This window comes from Humulus lupulus, chromosome 2, assembly GCF_963169125.1.
Source record: "Humulus lupulus chromosome 2, drHumLupu1.1, whole genome shotgun sequence".
NCBI classification, from domain to species: Eukaryota; Viridiplantae; Streptophyta; class Magnoliopsida; order Rosales; family Cannabaceae; genus Humulus; species Humulus lupulus.
Genome location: NC_084794.1, coordinates 123,641,230 through 123,667,252, shown reverse-complemented (window position 1 = coordinate 123,667,252; position 26,023 = coordinate 123,641,230). Strand labels below are relative to the sequence as shown.

Sequence of the window (26,023 nt, the reverse complement as noted above, 5' to 3'; positions counted from 1 at the left end):
TCCTCGTTACCGTCTTCATTCTCAAGTGAGACAGTTGGAACTTCTTTTTGGGCAGCAACATCTATCCAGCCCTTAATCTTCTCATGGATCACTCCCGAGTCCAAGGCTATTGGGCCTGATATTTGGGCTAGGCTAACACTACACCCCTCCTCCGAAACGACCTTGTCCTCAAGGTTGGTAAGGTCGTATAGTTGACAGAATTCAGCAAAATCTTCCCAAGTTGCGTCTTCCGGAGCACTCAGAGACCACTACACCAGCACTTGTGGTTTGTTTTGACTGAGGCGAGTGGCTAAGATAGCTTGCGGTGCCATGATAGGCTTGTTGTTGATGGAGAGATCGGGAAGTGGATAACAAGCAGGTGGTGTGTTACCATAGATTGGTTTAAGTACGGAGACATGGAAGGTGGGATGAATGCGACTACTTGCTGGTAATTCAAGGGTGCAAGCAACAGAACCTACTCGAGCCTTAACTGGAAATGGGCCAAAGTACCTTCTGCAGAGCTTAGAATTGAGACGGTGAGCCACTGTTGCTTGCTGATAAGGTTGCAATTTAACCAGTACCAAATCTCCTGGTTTAAACTCAATATCTCGACGCTTCTTGTTAGCTTGTTGAGTCATTCTATGTTGAGCTTGGAGCGGGTTTTTCTTCAGTTGCTGAAGGATAGCATCTCGTGACAGCAGGTCTTCTTCAACAGCTTGAATGGTTGTAGTACCCTGCGTGTAAGCAGGTATAGATGGAGGAGTTCGTCCATACACAGCTTGAAAAGGGGTCATACCTATAGCAGAGTGATGGCTAGTATTATAGTGGTATTCAGCCCAAGAAAGAAACTTACTCCATTGTTTGGGGTTGTCTGCGGTGAAAGCCCGAAGGTATTGTTCTAGATAACGATTAGTCACCTTCGTCTAACCATCTGTCTGAGGGTGGTAAGAAGAGCTCATTTACAAGGAAGTCCCCATCAACTCAAATAATTTTATCCAAAAAGCACTAGTGAAAACCGGATCACGATCTGACACAATAGAGCGGGGCATGCCATGTAGTCTTATGACCATATGAGAAAAAAGTTCAGTGACCTTGGTAGCTGAATAATAACTTGGAAGAGCTCTGAAATGGGCATATTTGGTGAAGCGATCCACTACCACCAAGATATTTGTGATCCCCAATGAGTTAGGCAAACCCACGATAAAATCCATGGCAAGATCCTCCCAAACATGTTCTGGCAATTCAAGTGGTTGTAACCATCCATAGGGGGCAGCGGGTGAGTATTTAACTGTCTGACATATCACACATGATTGTACAATTTTTCGCACTTCCGTCTTCATACCTGGCCAAAAAAAATGGCGCTCAACCTTAAGAATGTACGTTCCGGACCAGCATGTCTACCAACTGGAGAGGCATGGAATTCCTTCATAATTTTTTGCTTTAGATTAGAGTGGGTACTCACGCGGAGTCGTTGTTTGTAATATAATAGCCCATCCCGGACTGAGTAATCGGAATTTGACATGGTGCCATTAGCTAACTGATCATGTAAGTCACGTAACTCTAGGCAGGTAGTATTTTCCCTTCGCAATTCCTCCAAAAAATCAAAACAAGCTAATGTAATTGCAGCAGTCAGTAAGGAGAACGAGCCGTCATGTTGTCTAGACAGAGCATCGACTGCTGAATTAGTTTTTCCTGCCTTATATTCGATGGAGAAGTGGAACCCGATGAGCTTTCGGAGAAATTGTTGCTGTTCGGGAGTTTGAATGACTTGGGTAAGTAATTCTTTCAAACTCTTGTGATTAGTGCGAATAAAAAAGTGGCGTCCCAACAGATATTGGTGCCATTTGGTGACAGCTTTGACTATGGCCCTTAATTCTCTGAGATAAGCTGAAGTGCCCACGAATTTTGGCCCCAATTTCTTGCTGAAAAATGCTATAGGATGGCTTTTTTGCATCAAAACCGCACCTATTCCGACATTGGAAGCATCAGACTCGATGATGAAAAGCTTAGAGAATTCTGGAAGACTCAAAACTGGGGCCTCCGTCATTGCTCTTTTGAGGTGATCAAAGGCTGCAAGAGCTTGTTCCGTCCAATTAAAATTATCCTTCTTCAATAACTCCGTGAGGGGGGCTGCAATAGAGGCATAGTGAGCCACAAAACGGCGATAATAACCTGTTAATCCCAAGAATCCTCTTAATTGCTTTAAGTTACGAGGTTGAGGCCATTCAACCATTGCAACAATCTTGGAAGGGTCTGCCCGAACCCCTTGAGCAGAAACTAGGTGCCCCAAGTACTCAATAGTTGGCTGAAAGAATTTACATTTGCTTCCCTTGGCATAAAAATAGTGATCCCGTAGCAGCTGTAATACTAATCGCAAGTGGTGAGCATGCTCCCCTAATGACCTGCTGTATATGAGAATATCATCGAAGAAAACAATGACATAGATGCAATGAAGTGGTTTGAATACCCGATTCATAGTAGCTTGGAATGTAGACGGTGCATTGGTAAGACCAAATGGCATGACCAGAAATTCGTAATGGCCTTCATGAGTGCGGAAGGTTGTTTTATGAATGTCTCGGGGATGCATTCGGACTTGATGATAGCCTACCTGAAGGTCTAACTTCAAAAATATTGTTGCTCCACCCAACTCGTCTAGTAGCTCATCGATAGTGGGAATGGGAAAGCAAACTTTGATGGTGATGTTGTTTAAAGCACGATAGTCCACACAAAAATGCCACGAGCCATCCTTCTTTTTAACCAACAACACCGGTGATGAATAGGGGTTGGTACTTGTTTGAACAAAACCACAATGCTCCATCTCTTGGACTAGTGCTCAATGATATCCTTCTGAAACTAAGGGTAGCAATATGGTCTCACATTAACTGGTTGAGATCCCGGTTGCAAGAATATCTTGTGGTCTGTCTCCCGATGGGGTGGTAGTTATTTTGGTTCCTCAAACACATCCTGAAACTCTGTAAGAATCCCTTGCCCTTCCACAGGAAAGGCTGCCTCTAGTTCAAATACTTCCGAACGCACTTTGGCCTCTTCTTTTGAAACTGTTGCCAGCATAAATACATCTCTAATATCTCCCGCTCTAAGCATAGAGTGAAGTTGAGTAAAAGATAACTGGTGAGTTGGTGCCTTTGAAGAACCTGCCAATTTAACAACATTACCCTGCCACTGAAACTCCATTGTTAGTGCTTTATGATCATGGATGCAAGGGCCCAAGGTTTTAAGCCATTGCATACCCAGAACCACATCAAGACCCCAAATAGGTAAGACATATAAATCTACCACAAATTTATGTCCCTGTAAAACTAACTCCACTCCTTTACACACCTGTGAACACCAAAGAGAATTCCCATTACCCATGTAGACTTTGAACCGTTTGGTTTCTTCACAAACTAAGCCCAATCGAGTTGCTAAGGCCTCTTGAATGAAATTATTGTTACTGCCAGTGTCAATTAAAACCTCCAAGGATTCGAATCCGTGTTTAGCTACAATTCAAAAAATTCTTGGATTAGTAGAATTGGACAAGGAATTCAAGCTTACCTCGTCTGCTAACCCATCATCTAAATCCTGAATCGGTGCTTCCTCCTCAGGGTCACCATCGTCTCCTTCCTCATCCTCTTGAGTATAGAGGACAAGAACTCGATTCTTGCATTTATGCCCAAGAGTATACTTCTCATCATAAGTGAAACACAACCCCTTCTCATGTTTTTCTTTGATCTCCACAGGGGACATTCGCTTAACTGGTAAAGAAGAGCTGCTGTTTTTTTGAAACTTTGAGGCTACTGTTACATTGGAGTTGGATCCGATGGAAGCTGAACCTGCCCCATGATGAGTTGTTGTAGCTGTTGAATTCGAATATCTCGGCGACCAGGCAGAACGCACGCCCTCGTTATGCGCACGAACCAAGAAATCGTCATTGTGATCTTCAAATAATTGAGCCTTAGCCATGGCATCAGCCAAATCAACTGGTTTAGACATTAACAATTCCTAGCGAATCTCATTTTTCAAGCCCCACACAAAATAATTGAGGAAGAAATGTTCCGACACACCTGAAATCTGAGTCATTAGATCTTCAAATTCTGCTCTAAAAGTCGACACCCGCCTCGTCTAAGTAAGCTTAGCAATTCTTCCCAATGGGCCATCATAAATCGAGACTCCGAAACGTAACCGTAATGCTCGAAGAAAGGACTCACAATTTGAGAACCCTCCTCCTTTTTCCATCCATTGAAACCAAGTTGAGGGAGCTCTATCAAGATGAAATGGTACCATAGATAATCTGATATTGTGTGAGACCCCATGCAAGTCAAAGAACTTGTTGATCTTGTAAATCCAATCTTCTACATTCGTTCCATCAAACCGATGGACCTTCACTCTCATAATTTTGAGAATTGAATTCACATCTCGAGAGTCAATAGCCTCTTCCGGTCGATGCACAGTCAGTGAATCCAAACCACTACTCAAACTCTCGTTAACCACTTATGGCTTCGGCGAAGGAGATTGCAGCTGGTCCATACGACCATCCAAATGAGCCACCTGCTCTTCCAATTTGGCATTGAATCGAGCGAATTGCACATCTGAATGTTTCTGGAAACTGGTTTCCAAAGCTTGAATCATGGCGGCGAGTTCTTCGTTCTTCATGTTGGAGATGAAGATACAATGAAAGCACCAGTGTTAGAAAATGCCTTCTTCGAGACAAGGCCAATCTCCCAAAGCAATTTCTTGCTATTTCATTCAACAACAAAACCAACCGATTACAATTGTTCAATTTATATCAGCAATTTAGGAAAATTAAAAATAACAGAAAGTAGCAATTTACACCAACAATCAGCCACGCTCCATTCTAACAAACTCTTGGAGCCATTTCGGCCGTACGTGCACGCACGCTCTCGACATCTTCGTTTTGGTGCTTCTTGTCTTCCTCGTTACCATCTTCGTTCTCAGGTGAGACAGTTGGAACTTCTTTTTGGGCAGCAACATCTATCCAGCCCTTAATCTTCTCATGGATCACTCCCGAGTCCAAGGCTATTGGGCCTGATATTTGGGCTGGGCTAACACTTTTGCTACATCTTGTCCGAAAAGAAAATATCCATTTCTTATGATAGGAACAAAGAAACACAGAAACAAATAGAGAGAAGAAGAAAAACCAAAAAATGGTCCTATTGCATTAAAATTGGAAGGAAAATATAAGGACGAATAAACCCAGGCAAATCGAGGGCCTAAAATCTCCCCAAAGAGCATTACGCTACCTACATTTCCATTCAATCACTTTCTATGCCCCCCGCTCATCCTTAGCCCACACACTGACTATATACCCAGTTGTCCCCATTCCCTATGCTAACAAACTACCCCATACACTTGCCACCTCTCCTCAATAACATATAGTTTCCTGTTCTTAGAATAGGTGAAACATATGAAAGATGCAGCTCAATCAATAGCCGCTTCCCAAACTTTCACCATGTCCTTAAGGCAGAACTAAGGAAATTATCCATCTTTGACAAAATTTTCCCAAGAGGCCTCATAGACTAATAGGTCTTGCTGCTTAATGAGAATCACATCTCCTAATCAATTTAGTTGTATTTATTTATTCAAACCAAAATAGATTTCACTTGCCACAATGGCATGACCAATATATCATATCTAGACTGATTCTTTATATCCAAATAATGCAAAATGTCGAGTTGATTATCCTATGGGCTAGTTTGTTTATGAATCTAAACCTAAAAAATCCAAGCTTCTCGTTAAGATGGTGAGCTAAGGATATCTGGCAGTAGGAGGATGCTTCAAACTATATTTTTATCACCCCTTTGAAAATTGCAAGTGGAGTTTCCACTTAACTAGGATCTCATCATGATCACCTAATTATTGTTATCCTGCAGAGAGTGTGAAGGAATCGACTGAGCAGAAGTAGTGGTCACTGTTAGTATTGAGGCAGGCTTAGGCTTGGGTTTGGGTGTTGTGCTAGACTTAATATCTCACAGCAGTTTGGTGATTGCAGTCAAAGAACATATGGATTGAGTCGAAGACAAGCTGCTGATCGTATACACCCAAGAAAAGGAAGTGAAATCGGTGCGATAGTGGTTGCCTCGCCAAGTGGGGTAATGGCTGAATGATCATGTGGGCTAGTGCTCGCTTGACCATGATGTCGGGTAGAGGCCGCCTTGCCATGTGAGCCAATGGTTTCCAAACAATCCTTGGTCATAGCAATACTGCTCAGCTTGGGAAAAAACCTTTCACTTTATGTTGAACAGCTTATGGAAAATTAGCCTTTGATACTCTTTATTGATAGAGAATAAGGTATTTAAATAGGTAATAAACAAATCTGGTATTTAATACAAAATATTCTAGGAAATCAAGCTGAATTATTAGAAAGTTCCCCCAAAATATTCAGCTTGATTTCCTACACCTCCAAGTAACGAAGTTCCCCCATACTTTAGTACATTATCCAGTTGTTGATTTTCTATCTTCAACTGACTCTGTCCAATCTGCATCTGTGAAGGCCTCAACACCTCTTTCCTCATTCCTTTTAAATAGTAATCCATTTCCTGGTGTTTTCTCCAGATAGCATAAAATTTTGTACACAACTTCCAAGTATTCTTCGAATGCATTGTGCATGTATTGGCTAACCAAGCTCATATCAAATGCAATATCAGGCCTTGTGTGGGATAGGTAGATCAATTTTCTCACTAACCGCTGGTACATTCCCTAGTCAATTGGCTTCTCTTGTGTTGGTTTATACTTGCCTTTTAGTTCAACTAGTGCTGACACAGGTTTACAACCACTCATTCCTGTTTCCTTGAGTAAATCTAGGACATATTTCCTTTGAGACACAACAATTCCTTGTTTTTTTCTTGCAAACTCCATTCCTAGAGAATACTTCATTAGTCCAAGATCTTTTACCTCGAATTCTTGGGCTAGCAAGCCTTCAAGTCTTTCTTGCTCTCCATAATCATCACCGGTGAGTACAATGAGAATAGTTACCTTACCCTCTTGTGAGTGTTTGAAGAACAAGGTGTGTTCTGATTGAGTGAGTTTATACCCATACTCTTTTAAACCATGCCCATGGATATTGTTTTAAGCCGTAGAGAGATTTTTTCACGTGACAAACATTCTCTTTTCCATATCTTTTCTTGAACCCTGGAGGGATTCTCATGAAAACTTCCTCTTCCAAATGTCCACTTAGGAAGGCATTTTTGATGTCTAGTTGTTGTAGGGGTCAATCGAGATTTGCAACAACTGATAGCAGAACCCTGACTATGTTTAACATGGTAACGGGTGCAAACGTCTTGTTGTAGTCCACTCCATATGTTTGGGTGAATCATTTTGCAACTAGTCTCGCTTTTTATCGGGCTATCTTTCCATCAGCCTTGTGTTTAACCATAAATACCCACTTACATCCAACCACATGTTTATCTCTAGGTTAATTGACTATTGTCCACGTCGTGTTAGTTTCTAGTGCCCCAATTTCCTCGTAGGCTGCTTTCTTCCATTCTTCTGTGAGGGGGTCTCAGTTATGTCCTTAGGAACTACCACTTGCTCGACTTATGCTAGGAAAGCTTTATATTTCGGAATTAGTCTACCCTAGCAGACATCTGGATATTGGATGTAGCATACAACTTCAAAATCCTTTCCTCTTGGCAAAAGGTAACTCAGACTCTAGTTCCACCATACTAGAAGGCTCAACATTAGGAATATCATTAGGCAAGATGGGATTAAGAGAATGATCACTTACATTAGGAACAGTCTGTGGGTCAGACTCATGAGATGTTGGAACAGTAGTTAGTTGTATTACCAGATGGTCCTTTGGTCGCCGGGAGTAAACTAAAAGTTCTTTTGTTTTGGGGTGAGATTGTTGCTCAAATGCTCCTATGTCAGATAGAGAAGGAGATGAGGGATTGATGTGAATAGTTCGATCAATTTCTAGGACAGCTTTAGGTAGGCAAGTATCCCAACTAGAAACTTCACTCACTATCCCTCCCTGAAGTGAAATGTTGGGATAAAAAGATTATTCTTCATTGAATGTGACGTCTAAGGAGACATGCATACATCGAGCGGAAGGATGATAACATTTATACCCCTTTTTATTAGATGAGTAGCCCAAAAAAACACACCTAAGAGCATGTGGATCAAATTTGGATCGGTTTGGACCTAGAACATGGACATAAGAAGTACAATCAAACGTTTTTAAAGGGATATTATAAACAAGATGGTTATATGGATATGTTTTAAGAAGGATTGAGAGTGGAGTGTGAAAATTCAACACTCGAGAGGGCAAACGATTGAAGAGGTAGACAGTGGTAAGGATAGCCTCACCCTAAAGATGCTTAGGGACAGATGTGGTAAACATTAAGGACCTAGCAACCTCCAACAGGTATCTATTTTTGCGTTCGGCAATCCCATTTTGCTGAGGTGTCCCTACACATGAACTTTTATGGATAATGCCATGGATAGAAGATAATCACCCAAGATGGAATTAAAATATTTAGTGTTATTATTTGTGTGCAATACTTGAAGATTAGCATTGAATTGATTTTTTATCATAGAATCGAAGTTTCTAAATGTCATGGCAGCATCAGATTTTTGTTTAAGAAGAAAAACCCAGCTAACACATGTGTGGTCATCAATGAAAGTGATAAACCATCTAGTATTTGTGGTATTGGTTATTCTAGATGGTCCCTATATATCACTATGAATAAGAGTAAATTGTTGAGTTGATTTGTAAGGTACAGAACAAAAAATAACACGTGCATGTTTAGCAAACTAACAAATGTCACACTTAAAGGAGCTCAAATTTTTATTTTGAAACAACTTAGGAAAGAGAAATTTTAAATAGGAAAAACTAGGGTGATCTAGCCTATAATGCCACTACATAATATCATTATTACGATAAGCAATACTTGAGGAAACAAATCAATGTAATACAACCCACTACATGCCTTCGCACTCCCAATCGTCTTCCCTGATGACATATCCTGAAAAGTACAACACAGTAGTGAGAAAGGGACAAAACATTGTTGATCTCGAGTGACTTTACTGACAGAGAGAAGATTACACGATAATTTTGGGACACGGAGGACATCATAAAGGGGATAAATATACAGACCCTTTACCAGCCACAGAGGAACCATCAGCAATCTTAATTTTTTGAGTACCTAGACAAGAAGTGTATGCGGTAAACTGATGGGACTGACCAGTCATGTGATCCGAGGTCCCTGAATCCACAATCCAGACAAATTTTTTAACATATTGAAGGCATCGGAGGTAACTGGATGCGAAGAGGATGATGGAGCAGATGCAGTAGCAATTTTGGAGGTATTAAGAAACTGATGGAGTTGGGTGATCTGAGCTGGAGTGAATGGGAAAGGCTCAGATGGAGATGCAATGAAAGGCTGGCCTTCTGAAAAGGCACGAGCAAAGGAGCGAGGGTTCCAATCAGCTAGATGTGTTATCATCAAAGCGAGGCTTCCATCAGAAGAGCTTTTGTTGAAAGTGGCCACAAGGAAAAAGACGAAGGCTGAGAGAACAAAAAATAAAGATACGAAATTTCTAGGTTAGAGGGAAATCTCTGATACCATGTGAAAATTTAGCCTTTGATACTCTTTATTGAGAGAATAAGACCTTTAAATAGGCACTGTATAGGTATAAACAAATGTGGTATTTGTGGATGCTCAAAATTCAACACCGGTAAAGAACCCACATCTAATGCCTAAGGTCTCCGGAAGGTCCAAGGCAACCATGTTTTAAGTCCATTTGAACCCTCAAATTATTGCTCAAAATGACCCTGCTCAAATTGACCAAAATGACCCAAGAGTCCCGCGCACGCCACCCGCACGCCGCCCGCGCGCGCACCCCGCGCGCACGCCGCCTCGCGCCCCGCGCGCCCCCCACGCCTCGCGCCCGCGCACCCCGCGCGCCTCGCGCCCGGCGCGCCTCACGCCCCACGCCCCGCGCGCCTCGCGCCCCGCGCCCCGCGCTCCTCGCGCCCCCCGCACCCGCGCGCACCTCGAGACATCATCAGGAGGCAAGCATCTAGCGGTCCCCAAAAAAAGCCTCACACAACAGTAATGCCATGGTCCTCGTGATGGCCTCCTCTCACATATCAGCCTCGTCCTTAAGGGTGTCCACATGGTGACCATGGAGCAAGGAGAGTTTGAATACGGTTGGTACGGTGTCCACGCTAGACTGGTAGCGACAGTACAAGGATGGTACATGGTCAGGACTTCCTCAGCACGCTTATGAGGTCAGTACCTGACAAGTCGTGGAGGCATAATATGGTACCAAGACAAGAGCACTTTTGCAGACCCTGACACGTACTAGAGCAGACCACCACTCTCCCAACACCACTACCACCTGTATTGATACCCTGACAGTGTACTCATGTACTATTTTGTCCTGAGGGACCACTATGTACAAAGGAGCCATTATGTCTCCAATATAAATAGATGATCTCCCCTCCAGAGGGGGGGTTGGAAAATTGATGGTATGCAGAGGCTATTAAGCAATATACATTTTTCACTCCATTGTTCATCTGTGTTCATCCTTCCATGAGTTCATTCTAAGTTTTTATTTAAACATCGTTGCATTTACCTTTGAGTTTTCCGACTTAATTTCGTTGACGAGATTTCACCGTCAACAGTTTGGCGCCGTCTGTGGGAAGAACAAGCATCAAGCCAGTGTTCTTCCATCACTTCCAACGAAGAAAGATGCTAAGACGTTCAAAACGCCTACGGCAAGTACAAGAGGTTGAGGTTCGCCGAGACGGAGTAGAGCGGAGGGCTTCCAAGAAAGACCCCCCTATGCCCGAGCATGGAGGTGGACTGGAAGAACCTCTTCCCCCAGGGGAGGAGAGGGAAGCATCGTCCTCAGCTATCCAGCCCAACGGAGGTCATTCAGAGCCACTAGTGTATCCACTTAATCGGCCCCGGTTGACCCCACGCTCAGGCCACCAGGACCCCGGTCCCTCGACGCACTGGCCAGGCAAGGGTCCCGGGGTACGCCCGGTAAGTTCCTGCTCAAGGACGCGCTTCTACAAGGACGAGATTCACGAGTTGCGTAAAAAGACTCGAAGGCTGGAAACCATGATAGAGAACATGCAGGAGGTTTTAAATGACCTACTGCAAGGGAAGTCAAGCATACCCCTCCCTAAGCGTAAAGGGAAGGAGTATGAAAAAGGGGAAAGCACTGTCCCCGTAGACGATGGGGGGACCAAACTTTCCACCAGTAAAACCCCCCAGACAAAGTACCAGGAGGGACCTAGGCCAATGAAATGTCCCCAGGAGCCAAGGCGGAGGAAAGATGATGGTCGTAGGAACGAGGCCGAAGTCCCCTCAAAAGAAGCACCCCCTGGCCTAAGAAAAGAGCCCCATGGAGAGAGGTCAGAAGTAAGAGACGTACCCCCCGCGGTTCCCCCGAGGGACACAACCAAGGCAAGGGATCAGCCCGAGAACACGCAAAACTCCTTATGCAAAAAGAGGAGGGGACTAGACACCAAAATGCGAAGCCCTCGGGGCAAGATCACCACTGCACTTGGGGGGAACATGGATGATGAAGAATTTGACCGTGAGTCACCCTTCACAAGGGAGATTCAGGTTGAGCGAATGCCCACTGGCTTCAGAGAGCCTCGCATGACTCCGTACGAGGGTACTACTGACCCTAAATATCATTTAGACTCCTTCAATAGTCTGATGAGGTTAAGGGGGGTCAATAACAGGGCAAAGTGTCATTGCTTCGTCGTTACGCTTAAAGGAGTGGCGTATAAGTGGTTCAAGAGGCTAAGGCCAGGAACAATAAAATCATGGCAACAATTCTCTGATGAATTTCTCCAACAACACCATGCAGCCTGTGATTACGTCATGCCAACTACCAGCCTCGCTAACATAAAACAAGGCGAGAATGAAAGTCTGAAGGACTACATCCATAGGTTCAGTATAGAAGCTACAAAGGTGAGAGGTTTAACCAAAGCGGAGCACAAGATGGCTATTACAGCCGGAGTTCGTCCAGGGAGCAAGTTGTGGGGTGGCATGCTCAAAAGAGAAGTTTCGAATTTGGAAGACTTCGAGAGAGAGCACAGAAGTACATACGTGTGGAAGAGGGCCATAAGAACTTATATGTGGAAGAAAGCGAACCTACCTTCAGTTGCCCTACTACCAATACGTCTGAAGATTCCATATAGAAGGGGGCGTCGTGCTAGAGGGGTCGCTAACCAAGCTTGAGATTGAACGAAGACCATCTAACCATGAAAAGTCCCGACCCGAGGGGAGATCACCTCAAAAATTGAAAAAGGGTCTCCAAGGTAGACGCCTGCAAAAAGGGTCTCCAAAGTAGACGCCTGCAAAAAGGGTCTCCAAAGTAGACGCCTGCAAAAAGGGTCTCCAAAGTAGACGCCTGCAAAAAGGGTCTCCAAAGTATACGCCTGCAAAAATGGCCTCCAAAGTAGACGCCTGCAAAAAGGGTCTCAAAGAAGATGCTTGCAAAAAGGGTCTCAAAGAAGACGCTTGCAAAAATAGTACTATGCCTAATGACGAGAAGGACGCTTCTCGCAAGGTATAATAAGCGCGCGCAAAAACATATAAAAGGATAACTAGAACCCAAGGGGTCAATATATCCTTATAGATACGATCAAGGTCCACCAAAGAGAGACCTATCGAACCACATTTCGCATGGCCTCCAAAGGACCTCGAGCATGACAAATATAAAAAAAAAATCTCTAGTGCATGGTTAAAATACAAGACTAAAGGTCACTTAGTCACATTATCAGGCTCTGACATGTAAGTCTTGTGAAACCGGAAGATTGTCCCAAGGAAAGCATCACCTTACGAGCCGTGAAGTATGGCCTAGCTAGGCTAAGAGGCCAAGCTACGCGTCACGAGAGGACAGGTGCACGAGGCCCTCCCATGGCGAGGCCTCGCTGTCTTGACGCTAAGAGATGTCGAGGGCACCAGAGCTGTGAATGTAGGAATTCTTCTTTTGTGAATTCCATCCAAGAGAGCAACCCTCGCAACGCGAGGCTCACGACTGGCCTCCTACGCGCATCGTCTCTATGCGAGACATCGCGTCCTGCCTCCAAGTGATCGCATGGGGTGCGGCCTCGCTAAACTTCTCGTGTCCAGCATGCATAGACTCACGCATCCGAACATAGATCCCAAAGGGTCGCCTAGCTTTGCGAGACATTCTAAGGACCCTAAGTTCGGCACCCTGGAGTTCGGCTGCTAGGCTGGTGACCTATTCCCGCAACATCGTGGCCTTGGCAATTGCCCTCTTCTGCTTTTTCGATGAGGAAGAAATTTTCACCAAGGCCCTTTCTAACATAGACCTGGTTTCAACAAGCTCCTAGACCCGAACCGCAAGACGGTCCCTCTCGGCATTAGACATGGAAAGGTTATGAGCTGAGTCGGCAAATTGCTGAGCCACAGTATAGGCCTCGCATGGAGATATAAGAATTAAAGAGAATAGTCTACCAGAACACCTAAAGGTCCTCTCCTAGACTGGGGGGCAAGTGTGGATGCTCAAAATTCAACACCGGTAAAGAACCCACATCTAATGCCTAAGGTCTCCGGAAGGTCCAAGGCAACCATGTTTTAAGTCCATTTGAACCCTCAAATTATTGCTCAAAATGACCCTGCTCAAATTGACCAAAATGACCCAAGCGTCCCGCGCACGCCGCCTCGCGCCCCGCGCGCCTCTCGCGCCCGCGCGCCCCTCGCGCCTCGCGCCCGCGCCCCTCGCGCCCCACGCCCGCGCGCCCCGCGCCCCGCGCGCCCGCGCGCACCTCAAGACACCACCAGGAGGCAAGCATCTAGCGGTCCCCAAAAAAAGCCTCACACAACAGTAATGCCATGGTCCTCGTGATGGCCTCCTCTCACATATCAGCCTCGTCCTTAAGGGTGTCCACGTGGTGACCATGGAGCAAGGAGAGTTTGAATACGGTTGGTACGGTGTCCACGCCAGACTGGTAGCGACAGTACAAGGATGGTACATGGTCAGGACTTCCTCAGCACGCTTATGAGGTCAGTACCTGACAAGTCGTGGAGGCATAATATGGTACCAAGACAAGAGCACTTTTGCAGGCCCTGACACGTACTAGAGCAGACCACCACTCTCCCAACACCACTACCACCTGTACTGATACCCTGACAGTGTACTCATGTACTATTTTGTCCTGAGGGACCACTATGTACAAAGGAGCCATTATGTCTCCAATATAAATAGATGATCTCCCCTCCAGAGGGGGGGGGTTGGAAAATTGATGGTATGCAGAGGCTATTAAGCAATATACATTTTTCACTCAATTGTTCATCTGTGTTCATCCTTCCATGAGTTCATTCTAAGTTTTTATTTAAACATCGTTGCATTTACCTTTGAGTTTTCCGACTTAATTTCGTTGACGAGATTTCACCGTCAACAGTATTTAATATCAATTATTCTAGAGTAATTACAGATATTCTAGGGTAAATCAATTAGCCTAAAACTATATAATTTAATTATGGTAACTTTCTAATAATTCAGCTTGATTTCCTTATTGGAAAGATAATGAGTAAATGCTTAATATACAATATTTTCTACGGCCTCCATCATCACTTTCAAAGAGCATATGAAGCTTACACAGCGTCGGGTGGCTTCACACAGACACAATGACCACACTGTAACTCTTCAGACCTGGTGCTCCAACAAAGGGGTACTCCAACAAAGGGGTAATGAAGCTTTTGCTAAATCTGGTCCCCAAGAAAATATTCAGTTCTTATAATAGGAACAGTGATACACATAGAAGAAAGACAAAAAATGGTCCTATTGCATTTAAATAGAAGGAAAAATACAACATATAGACCCAGGCACTTCAGGAGCGTAACCTCCCAAAGAAAGCACTCTACTTCATTCAGTCACTGATTTTCTATTCCCCTTATGCTAATCAATTACCCTATACACTTGCCACTTGTCCTCTCTCACCTTATTCCCAGAATATTCTAACAAACCCCATCAAGGGCTTCCATGTCAACTAACCTGTGAGACCACCATCAGAACCTTGTTTCTTGTTCTTCTTCCTAGTATAGAAGAAACGTATGGGAGGTGTAGCCAGGTCTCTATTATCTTACAGCAACATTATTTGGCAAACCCAGACCATCATGTATTACAGCAATTAAATTGTGAAACTGAGGGGAGATGTAACTGCTCAGCAATATTAAATTAATTTGACATCATAAGAAGGACAATAGCAAGAAAATATTCAAAAGCTACTATTGTTTGTAGCGCATGGTGTTTTAAGGGCCAATTTGGCAAAATTTTTGGAAAAAAAGACAACCTGAAGCAAAATATTCCTCAAGCTTCATCAACTATGATTTGTTTTCTCATCCTCAGTTTTCTTTTCCCAGTTAAATGTTGCTCAACCCAACTTTAGATTTTAGTTACGAGAGAATCTACAACTATTTTAAATATTTACTTGATTATTACATATATTATTTAAAATAAAAATATTTGAAGTATAAAAAATATATATAAATATAAGGCGAATTCTTCAGTCCCTCACATGACTCAGTCCTTCAGTGTGGGGTCCAGTTTTTTATCAATTGTCCAAATTTTATAGGAGTAAGTCTTTTTTTCACATTGGTTTTTGACTTGCAATGACCGGTTGTGTGAACCGGTTGGAAAATTGCTGGTGATGTGGGTATAAAAAGTAAGGGCAAAAAAGTAATTCTCTGTCTAAAAATATGTACAGTTGAGGACTTGATCGTAAACTTAATATGAATTTAGGAGATATTTACGATTTTGGTAACGTAAGCATTGTGCTTCCGCCAAGTGATTTATATGTTATGTTGAGTGAGACGCAACAATAACCACGTAAGTAAAATTGATATATATTTTGTAGTTGTTTTATAAGATTTTTTAAACTTTTTTCCTATATTGGAATGAATGAATCACTAACTCAATTAGGTATGGAAAAATATTATTTAGATGGTTGATTAATTAGGAGAGTCAGCACTTGCTTGCTTGCTTGATTGTTGGGGAATAAATGAAACATCTTGATGGACTGTAGGTCAGACTTAAGGAAAGTGTTCTGGATGTTGGACGCATTGTATCTCCTCTCCCATTCGTTCCGCTCGGTGGCCAGCCTGACGTTGTCATGCACAATTCGGTTAATGTATTGCATTTGCTCAAGATGATTGTCATCAAACGACAGGAAGTTAACGATGTTATTCATTGGGAAAGGTGTGGAGTTCATTTTAGAGAGAAAAAGATGATAGACAAGTATACATATAGGGTGGTGGAGATTGAATTGAGGTCATCGCGATCCCCACACTCATATATATACATATAGAAAACACAAGCATGGAGGAGTGGATCAAGTAAGTGTAAGGTGAGATCTTCCTGTAAATGGTGGAGTTGTTAATGCACTGTCACTTATCAAAAATAGGATTACATAAAGTATGCTATTATTAGAAACATAAGTAAGCAGTCACGTATTACGTGGGAAGAATTAGAATTTGTGTTTCAGCACGTCATGGTCACGTGAGTTGTGAGTGGTATTACGTGGGAGGACCTTTGGGAGCACGATACCTGAGAAAAATAAGAATGGAGACGGAATTGACTTCCATTTTGACGTTTTTTTTCATGTATTTTGACGGAATTACTATTATAATTTCTCTCAAACATGAGGTGGTCACCATTATATATGATCGGACATTGAATACTCGAGTGCATCATTACAAAAAAAATGAAGCCAAACAAAATTTGTTGCCTAAATAGCTAATACCCAAAACATATTGAGTAAATGTGCTATAAGAACTTACCCGAAGAACTCGACATAAAGATGCAAGGATTTATGCTTTACATCAGAAAAGTGGGCACTCGGCCCTTCAAACTCACGGCAAACAACATCGCATGTAGAATCAAACACCTCCAAACCACGCCGGAAAAAATTACCAAGCTCAATCGAAATCCCTACTACTCTAAACAAAAAAATCAACCCCGAATTCATCAGGGAGAAGAATGGACTAGATTGGTGGGAATTTTCCTTCCAAACAGTTATTGTTTGGATTTGGAGAGACTTTTCCTTTTGAAATGAGAAGAATGGCCTAAACGGGCGAAAACACGAATAAAATAAAAAGGTGACCGGTTACTAAGGGGTGACTAAGGGCATAACGGTACTTTGACACTCAATAAACTCAGCAACTAAATTTGACCATCCATTTTCTAAAACAATAAATCTAAATGCTCAAAATCAACACTGGACTAAGTCCTTCAAAACAAACCGAGGAATGGAAAAATTCCCCTATAAAACATGATTCATAATTTAATTTTGAATCTTTTTATTTTGTTTTAAAAAATTATATATTTTTGTAACTTATCATATTTTATAAAATTTGATTATATAATTTACACATGTTATAATATTATATTTAAAATTATAATTACCATTCAACAACAGTTTCATACTTTAGAAAAAAATTCTCACGACACAGCTGAAGCTTCTACCAAACTGACCCAAGACCTCAGCATCAAGTGGTCATCATGCTGACATCAAAAAGTGAGAACTACACCTACGTAAAAAAAATGTACTGGGCACTCATTCAAGATAACCACAAAATAAGCCACTTCTTTGATACAGAGTCATTGATTTTCAGCCCTAGAAATTTCTCTAAAAAAAAAATGGATGTGACAGGGTCAACCAGCTTAACACATAACAATTTCTTTCATTTATAGTCCCAATTTACTTCCCTCACATTGAAGTGTGAAGCAAATTAAGAACAACTTAAAAACCCTGTTGCTAAATCATCACTGTTGTAAACTGTTCAATTTTTGGAAAACTATTTAAAACAATTCTCAACAATCAGCTAAATCATTTCAACAAGAAGTGCTGCTCTATCAACTCTGTTCTTCCATGTTAGAAAAAATTAACAAAAATAATAACCAAATGAATATTCATTCTTTTTTTGCTTCTTATTTGAAATTTTAGACAAGTAGGAAACTACAACAACACATCCAAAAATGGACTCATACAAAAAAAAAATCATAATTCTAGAATACCACTTGCCTTATGAAGATTTAATGGAGTCTAGAAATCCACTACTGAGAAGCCTCTCCACGTACTTGCCAAGTATGTCCACCTCCAGATTCACCTTCTGCCCTACTTTCTTGAGAGAAATCACCACCTTTTGTTGAGTGTATGAAACCATCATGAAATTGAAACAACTCTCATCATCAAACACGTCCACCACAGTCAAACTAGTCCCATCCACAGTTATAAACCCTTTTGGCACCACATACTTCAAAATCTCCTTGGACGCCTTTACCTTGATCCACAAGGAATCCCCCTCAGGGTCCATAGCCATGATCTCCCCTGTGCCGTCCACGTGCCCCTGAACGAAATGCCCTCCCATTCGGCTCGTGGGCTGAACCGCTCTCTCCAGATTGACCAGCGAACCGGTCGAGAGCTCGGCCAGCGACGTCTTCCGAAGCGTCTCGGGCGCTAAACCGACGGTGAATTCAGACAATTGGGTGTCGAATTGGGTGACCGTGAGGCAAGTCCCGTTCACGGCAATGCTGTCACCAAGGTTGACTCCCTCGAGTACCGTCTGGGCGCCAATTCTCATGTCGAATCCGCCGTGTTCGGCGATACCAAGTTGCTTGACTTGGCCCATTTCTTCGACGATTCCCGTAAAAAGGCATCTGATTGCGCTGTTACGGTTTGAACGATGAGATCTCGAATGGTTTCGAAGACTGGTGGAGCTGGAGACGAAGAGAGTGAGCGTTGAATACCCAGAGAAAGGATTGAATTTGAGGTGGGTTTTGGGTGAAATGGTGTTTAGACTACTCAGGACTGGGTTTTTGGGAAGAGGGATTTTGGGGGTTTTAGAGAGTACGGAAAGACGAATGGGAAGCGCCATTGTTGTGTCGTCCTTCCCTCACCAATGTTTTTTTGTTGTTTTTCACACGTTGACCCGTTTGCGTTCGATTCTGATCGACTTTCAAATTACCTGTAGTCTTGTACTGTTCCTCCGTAGACGGCGTCGTTTCCCACAAATGGAAATTTACCAATAACCTTGTACGAGATTGCTTAATTTACATAATTAGCTAACACGTAAATTGTTCTGGTGGGCAATAGAGCTAACATTTCAATTATCTTAATAACGTGTCACTTTTGAAGAAGGTTTAGTTCAATTATCGGAAACATCACTTTTAAGGTTACCCTACCTAAATCAGGAAATATTACACATAAGATAGCTCAATTACTCAACATCTAACAGCTTGAAAAAGTGGAAATTAAACACTTCTGGACAGAACCGGTGGTGGTGGCAGTTGGGGAATTTCAACTAACAAAAAGAAACAAAAGATCAAAGTAGTACAAAAATACAAGTGCACCATCCCACCCTCCAAGATTTCCCTCCTAACAATACCTGCTCACTAAAGTGTTTTTAGTGCTTACCAATCGCTACCATTGTCTTCATTCTTCTCCTTTATTACTTCAACCTCATATCTTATCCCACCATTTCGGATTTCCATTGTGGATTAGCCATGACCAAGATCAAGAGGCTTGGCCTGATTCTAGTGAGGCTTGCTGCGTTTGCTGCTACCCTTTCCGCAACCATTGTCATGGCTACCAGCCATGAGAAGGCCAGCTTCTTAACCATCTCTTTTGAGGCCAAGTACTCACAAACACCCGCCTTTAAGTAAGAACTCTAAGCATGCCTTAAAACTTTATTAATGGCTAGCTAGTTGCAGTATTATTTGGGTATTTTTTTTTTTTTGGTAATTGCTAAAGTTGCTGGTTTATAGGTACTTCATGATTGCAAATGCCATTGTCAGTGTTTACGGGTTTCTGGTCATTTTCCTTCCTGCAAAGAGTTTGCTTTGGCGTCTAGTAATTGCCATGGATTTGGTAAAGTTGCAATCACCTGTCTTTCCAGTTCAAATTATGTTATACTGCTTAAACATGCTATAACCTATTTGTGATTAATATTTGTGATTAATCAATATCCTAAATTGAAGAACTTATATATGTTCTCACAAACTTTATGCATAATCAAATGATTCATTCCTCAACTTGGATCTGTAAGCAGGTTAAAATGTCACCCTGCTGCATTATAAGATGGTTTGATAGCTAGAGAGAACTCCAATTACTGATTTTTATTCATGTTTAGATTGTTAACCCCTTGATGAACTTTCAAGTTTGTGATCAAAATAAAGAAGTTTTACAGCTTACTAATTGAATTTTATTTACTTGGTCAGGTTTTTGCCATGTTGCTCAGCTCAAGCATTTCAGCAGCTTTGGCGATAGCTTATGTGGGAAAGAAAGGAAACACTTACGCAGGTTGGCTGCCGATATGTGGTCAAGTTCAAAACTATTGTGACCACGTAAAAGGAGCTCTAGTTGCTGGTTTTATTGGAGTAATAATATACTTTCTGCTTCTTATGCATGCCATGCACACCATCTTGGATCCCCTTCTCCTCAAAAAGACTTAGTTCTTCTTCTTCACACCAATCTATGAGTTTATCAGAAACTCAAACGTGAAACTTGTATTGATTTTAATAGGATAACTCATATAGTATGATACAATGTATCCCTAAAGCAATGCGAGAGGTTCTTAATTACAATGTAGAATAAATGTGCCTTTTCTCCTTCATTCTGGAGCTTCTAGTGCGTCCTATGTAATATGTACGAAAAACTTCAGTTATGCAACTTTTCAAAGCATATGCTTTGTTTTTGGGTCAACACCAGAAGTTTTGCAACTCAGCTATATAAACTTTCTTCTATTAACTGGTGGCATTTTAATCTCCTTTTGGACACAAATGAAATTGGAATAATTAATCCTGTCGACCACTACTATTTTAATAGGCCTAGAATACAATAGTGACTTTGTGTCATTGGGGCATGGGATGAGCACAAAGGTACCAAAACTTTGAGCTGCTACTCAAAATGAGTCCAGCCGGCATACCCTATCTTCCAATGGTTTTGGAGTACATATATAAATACTAAAGAACGGTACAACTTAAAGTAGACACTAATATAAGAAAACTGTGAACATGGTTTAGCAAAACATGCCTATTATTGGAGGGAGAATAAATGAAAAAAAGAGTTCATCTCTAACCTCTATTAAGTAATAATATTTTTGTTAATACCAAACACAAGACGGTGCAAACCAAAAACTTGTTCTGAACTACCAAAACCAACAGATGCAAAAGCAAAAACATTTTTGTGTGAATCTTTCATTAGTACAGAATGAGAATATGAAAGTTGCTGTAACTCTTCGATGATTTAGCTTTATTCCATCATTTGATTTTTTTCCTTGTATCATCCCAGCTGAGTAAAAACGGGAGAGTACCTGTGATTATGGATAACTGAAACAAGAAGGTAAGTATTTGCAGCTAGAAAGAAGATACTGGCCATCCATAGTTGAGGAAAAACACTCTTCCCCTTAAACTCAAGCAAATACCCCCACATCAGCCAATGAAGCTGCGCTCCAACCCACATGATTACACATGAAAGGCCTTTCCATTTGAGTTTTATGCTGCTCCAAGGCAGCAACAGTGGCAACAGACAAAAGAACCATACAAAGTACTGTGCTGTAATCACCTGTCAACAGTCAGATGGAGTATTAGACCTTGTGGTTGATGATAACCTTGTTCACTTGAACAACCATAAGTTCTGCTATAGTTTTAAAATGGGATTTTTACTTGGAATTTAGAATAAAATGCACAGAAAAACAGCTGAACTTCAGTAGAATTTAAGTTTTGTTAAAAACAAAACAAAAAAGGTGGTTGATGATGATTAGACTAACCTTGTTAAACGCCACAAATGCCACTGTCTGTACAAAGAAGCAAAATGGGAGGTCTTCAGCAAAACTTGAAATAAGAACAAGCTGAACTAAAAACTGAGGCAAAAATGAGATGAGCTTCTCTGCTATCATGAGCTCACGATCATACTGAAGGTAGATGTGATAAAAATAAACAGAAAAGTTGTGCCTTGGATCTGTACGGGTAAGATGATATAGCAGGGCCTCATGCAGAAAATCCCACCCATATAAACAAAAGAAAAAAGCAGTACAGAAAAAGAACACAGACCCCGAAATTAAGCCAAAAAGTATTCTCTCTTTCGTTAGTACGCTTCTCATAAGGAACCAAGGATGCATCAAATGAGCCATTCTCGTAATACATGATTGTTGAGATGACTTTTGTTCAATATGACTCCAGCTTTGAAGAGCAGGCCGATGACCAGATTGAAAGACTTGTGGATGAAGAATCAGAAGAATGGGCAGTGCGTATATAATGGGGTAGATTCTGAAGTGAACAATGAGGCCATACCAAACCGCAGCTTGAAAAATGCATCCTGTTGAGAAAAGAGAGACAAATCATATGGAGTAAGATAAATGTTGGCAAAAAATGCATCATTCACCACTAGAAACAGTGCTATTTACAGAACTTGCTATGCTAATGCTGACAGGATGCTAAGGACAAGCGCATTTCTTAATCAATCAGTAAATAATGTACTAACCAAATGCTAAGACTATTATGGAATAGTCATTCATGCATTATAATTTGTATCGCAGGGAAAAATAATGCATGGTCATAAAGCATAACAAACTACATACAACTCTTTCTTCTCAAATACAAGAAACGACTACCAACTAGAAGTTGGAACGAGTATTGATTCTAATTAATATATTATATAATAACTGTAAGTTTAGGCCATGTTTGAAAAGAAACAGGGGAATAGATTGGATTGGATAATTTTTATCTATTATTTTGGTTATGTGATCAGAAAATATATTAGAAACTTAATCCAACCACCTAATTAATCCACTTAGCAATAATCCCATATATTAGTAATTTTTCTACTACAAAAATTAGTAATTTTTTATCAACTTACTCATTTATTTTTGTTTCGTCTCTTATTTTTCTTAAATCAATTCAATACGATACATAACAATTTTGTGGCTAGGATAAACTCATAAAATTTTGTCCTCAACAATCACAATTCTCCGACTATATATAACATAAAATTGTAAAGGACCAACTCCAACTCTTCATATATCTCTTTTCCCATATTTCAATATTCTTTTTAGTCTTTTTTCTTACTCACACGATAATCTTTTCCCATTCAACCTATCCTACTAAACTTTATGGCATATACATTTCAATAAACAAAGACAGAGTAACGAGAGTGAAACTTACACCGTTCATGAGACATATAATGATCCAAAGAATCATGGCACAGACAATTGGCTCACAGTTTCCACGGGTTCCAATAGTAAAGGTGAAAGGGTTGAAGAGCCAAGAGACCACAGAAACAAGACATAGATTCTCAGGCACCCCACGCATCTTCAAAATTGTACGTATGAAGAAACCCACAAGCAAATCTACCAAAAAAAGTTCAAATCATGAGCGAAAAAATGCATATTTCTTAGTGAAGATATTCTGTGGAAAAAAAACTACATATTTCTCAGTTAGTATGCGGTACCTGAAGCTGAGAAGATGAATTTTCCCCATGAGCGATGGATAAAAGAATTGGGTGTGAGGAAAAAAGCAAGCAAAGGGGAGTATCTATAAGTGGATCTCTGAAAGGGAGAGTTCCCAGAAGCCATTAGAGAAGCAGCATCTGAGAAGACGAAGTAATCAACATCTGTGTACCTAACCTCCATGTGGGTATCTTGCCATTCTCCATATAAGATCAGAATAATCCTGAATATTGCTGAGATAATTATGAGAGTAGTAAAGCTCACGAATGCCATTGGTCTGAAGGAGACTGGTAAAACCCCAATTAGTATGTTTGCTCCATAACCCAGAATTCAAGACTTTAACAGATCTGAATCAAGGATAGGCATGCTCATCCTTCAGTAACCGACCTTTTAGCCTTAATGGTGCAGCCGTGGGACGCACGGACCAAAGGCGTGGTGGTGTAGTGACTTAGAGTGAGATTTGAGATTTGAGAGGTCTTGGGCGTTAGGAGAGACGGAAAAAGAGCCAAGTTGAACTACATGTTTACAAAAGAGAAATGCTAAAGGGACACACTGCTGCCCAACAGCCGAAGAGATACGGCTAATGATGCAATCTACTATGACTTCTTACACATTTAAATTTATTTAATAAGCTAATCAATCAGTGACACTTAATACGGTTAATATGGTGTTTGGCATGTGAAGTTGGGCAGCTTTAGCTTAAGGTGCTACTATTTACAAAATTAGGTAAATTAGGTAGCATATAACTATTACTACAATTTAAATGGGAAATTTAATGTTACATGCACAATAACTTAGTAAAATTTTTTAATATAGCAACATAAGTTATTATTCTAAATATATGACAATTTCAATTTTTTTAGACAAAAATACACTTAATATTCAAACACTCATTTTTTTCTCTTAATCTAAACTTTCTCTCTCTAACATGTCTCATTCTCTCACTCTCTCTAACATTCTAATATTGTAGATCTTGAAAAAATACCAAAATTAAAAAAAATCATCTGAAACAGATATTTGAGTGAAAAAATATGAGCCTCCAAAGTTTTCATCAAATTTCAATGCAGAGCATTGAAATTGCAACAAAATTGCATCGACAAAGCATTGTTTTAGATAAAAATCAAGTTTTCATGATTGCATCGAAACATCATCAATGCACCATCGATTTTGCATCGAAAGACTATCGATAACACCATCGAAAAGTCATTGTTTTGGCCAAAAAAACAACAAGTTTTCATTGATCAAAGCGATGCTTTTTTGATGCAAAATCGATGCTCTGTACTGAAATTTGATGAAAACTTTGGAAGTTCATATTTTTTCACTCAAATGTTTGTTTTAGATGATTTTTTTTTTTAATTTTGATATTTTTTCGAGATTTACAAAATTAAAATGAGAGAGAGATTAAGAGAATGAGAGATGTTAGAGAGAGAGTGTTTGGATTGAAAAAGAAAATTAATATTTGAATGTTACGAGTATTTTTGTCTAAAAAATTGAAATTGTCCTATATTTAGGATAATAACTTATGTTGATATATTAAAAAATTTCACTAAGTTATCATACATATAACATAAAATTTCCCATTTAATATTAGATTTCACCCATAGATTAATATAATAAGTATTTTATATAGTGTTGGAACATTTTCATAAATACATATTTTTACTTGCATACGGTCTCTAATGTTTTTTTCTTCAAAAATATTATCTAAGATTTTTAAAAATACAGTTTCCAAAGATTTTTAAATATAAAAATTAAAAAAAAATAACTATTATATAATAACTAGACATTAACCCACTAATTACTAACATGTTTAAAAAAAGAAATTCAAAATATATATATAAACAACTAAACACAAATTAGATATTTACACAACAATAGAATAACTATACATAAACTTAAATAACACAAAAACAGTTATACATAAATCTAAACAACTAAAAAACAATACAAAAGAAGAAAAAAAAACGTAAAAGTATAATTTTTTTCCTAAAAAAGTAAAATTAGAAAAAAAAAATTATTAGTCGGATTTCTCTAAAAAATAATTAAAAATTATTTTAATTAATAAAAAAATAATAAATTAGAAACAAAAACAAAAGCAAAATTGATTTTCTTTTCTTTTTTCCTTCCTCTCTTCGATCGAATTTCTTTCTCGGTTCTTCTTCCTCACTTTCTATAGACACCACCAAGAAATCATCACTTGCTTTCAACACCCATAATTTTTTATTTTGAAGAGATATATAATAATTAGCAAACTCAAACCAAATGTATTCAATTAAAGCAACACAATTTGAACCCAAATAGATGCCCCAATAATGCACCACATAACAGAAACGTAAAATGCATATAACAAATTTTTTCACAAACTTTGAACAAATCCACACAAATATAAGAATTAAATGGATTACCAGAATTTTTTCAAGCAGATCTGAAATGTCACCATCATGCTCCCAAGAAGAGAAAGTTGTCGCATAAGCTAATAATAGATTTATAAGAAGAAAATGGAATGATTATGATGACTAATAGATTTATGAGATGGAGAGAATTTGAATAATTATGACTTAGCATTTTCATTGAATATTGATTCATAT

At 40.2% G+C, this 26,023-nt stretch overlaps 3 protein-coding genes across 3 annotated transcripts; 1 reads left to right on the top strand and 2 right to left on the bottom strand.

The window, feature by feature from the left end:
- Nucleotides 1-17,837: 17,837 nt before the first annotated feature.
- LOC133818456 (riboflavin synthase) lies at nucleotides 17,838-19,038 on the bottom strand. The gene has a single exon (XM_062251344.1). It carries the CDS (start codon nucleotides 18,864-18,866, stop codon nucleotides 18,015-18,017), a length of 852 nt encoding a protein of 283 aa, XP_062107328.1. The 5' UTR covers nucleotides 18,867-19,038; the 3' UTR covers nucleotides 17,838-18,014.
- Nucleotides 19,039-19,162: 124 nt separating this feature from the next.
- On the top strand, nucleotides 19,163-20,737 carry LOC133818457 (CASP-like protein 1C1). The gene is made up of 3 exons (XM_062251345.1): nucleotides 19,163-19,649; nucleotides 19,756-19,858; nucleotides 20,209-20,737. The coding sequence occupies exons 1-3, from the start codon at nucleotides 19,495-19,497 to the stop codon at nucleotides 20,440-20,442; spliced, it is 492 nt and encodes a 163-aa protein (XP_062107329.1). The 5' UTR covers nucleotides 19,163-19,494; the 3' UTR covers nucleotides 20,443-20,737.
- A 307-nt stretch (nucleotides 20,738-21,044) lies between these two features.
- On the bottom strand, nucleotides 21,045-24,732 carry LOC133818455 (GPI mannosyltransferase 1). The gene is made up of 4 exons (XM_062251342.1): nucleotides 23,438-24,732; nucleotides 23,154-23,336; nucleotides 21,759-22,306; nucleotides 21,045-21,553 (listed from the first exon to the last, which is right to left on the bottom strand). Exons 1-4 carry the CDS (start codon nucleotides 23,706-23,708, stop codon nucleotides 21,272-21,274), a joined length of 1,284 nt encoding a protein of 427 aa, XP_062107326.1. The 5' UTR covers nucleotides 23,709-24,732; the 3' UTR covers nucleotides 21,045-21,271.
- Between the last annotated feature and the right edge of the window lie 1,291 nt (nucleotides 24,733-26,023).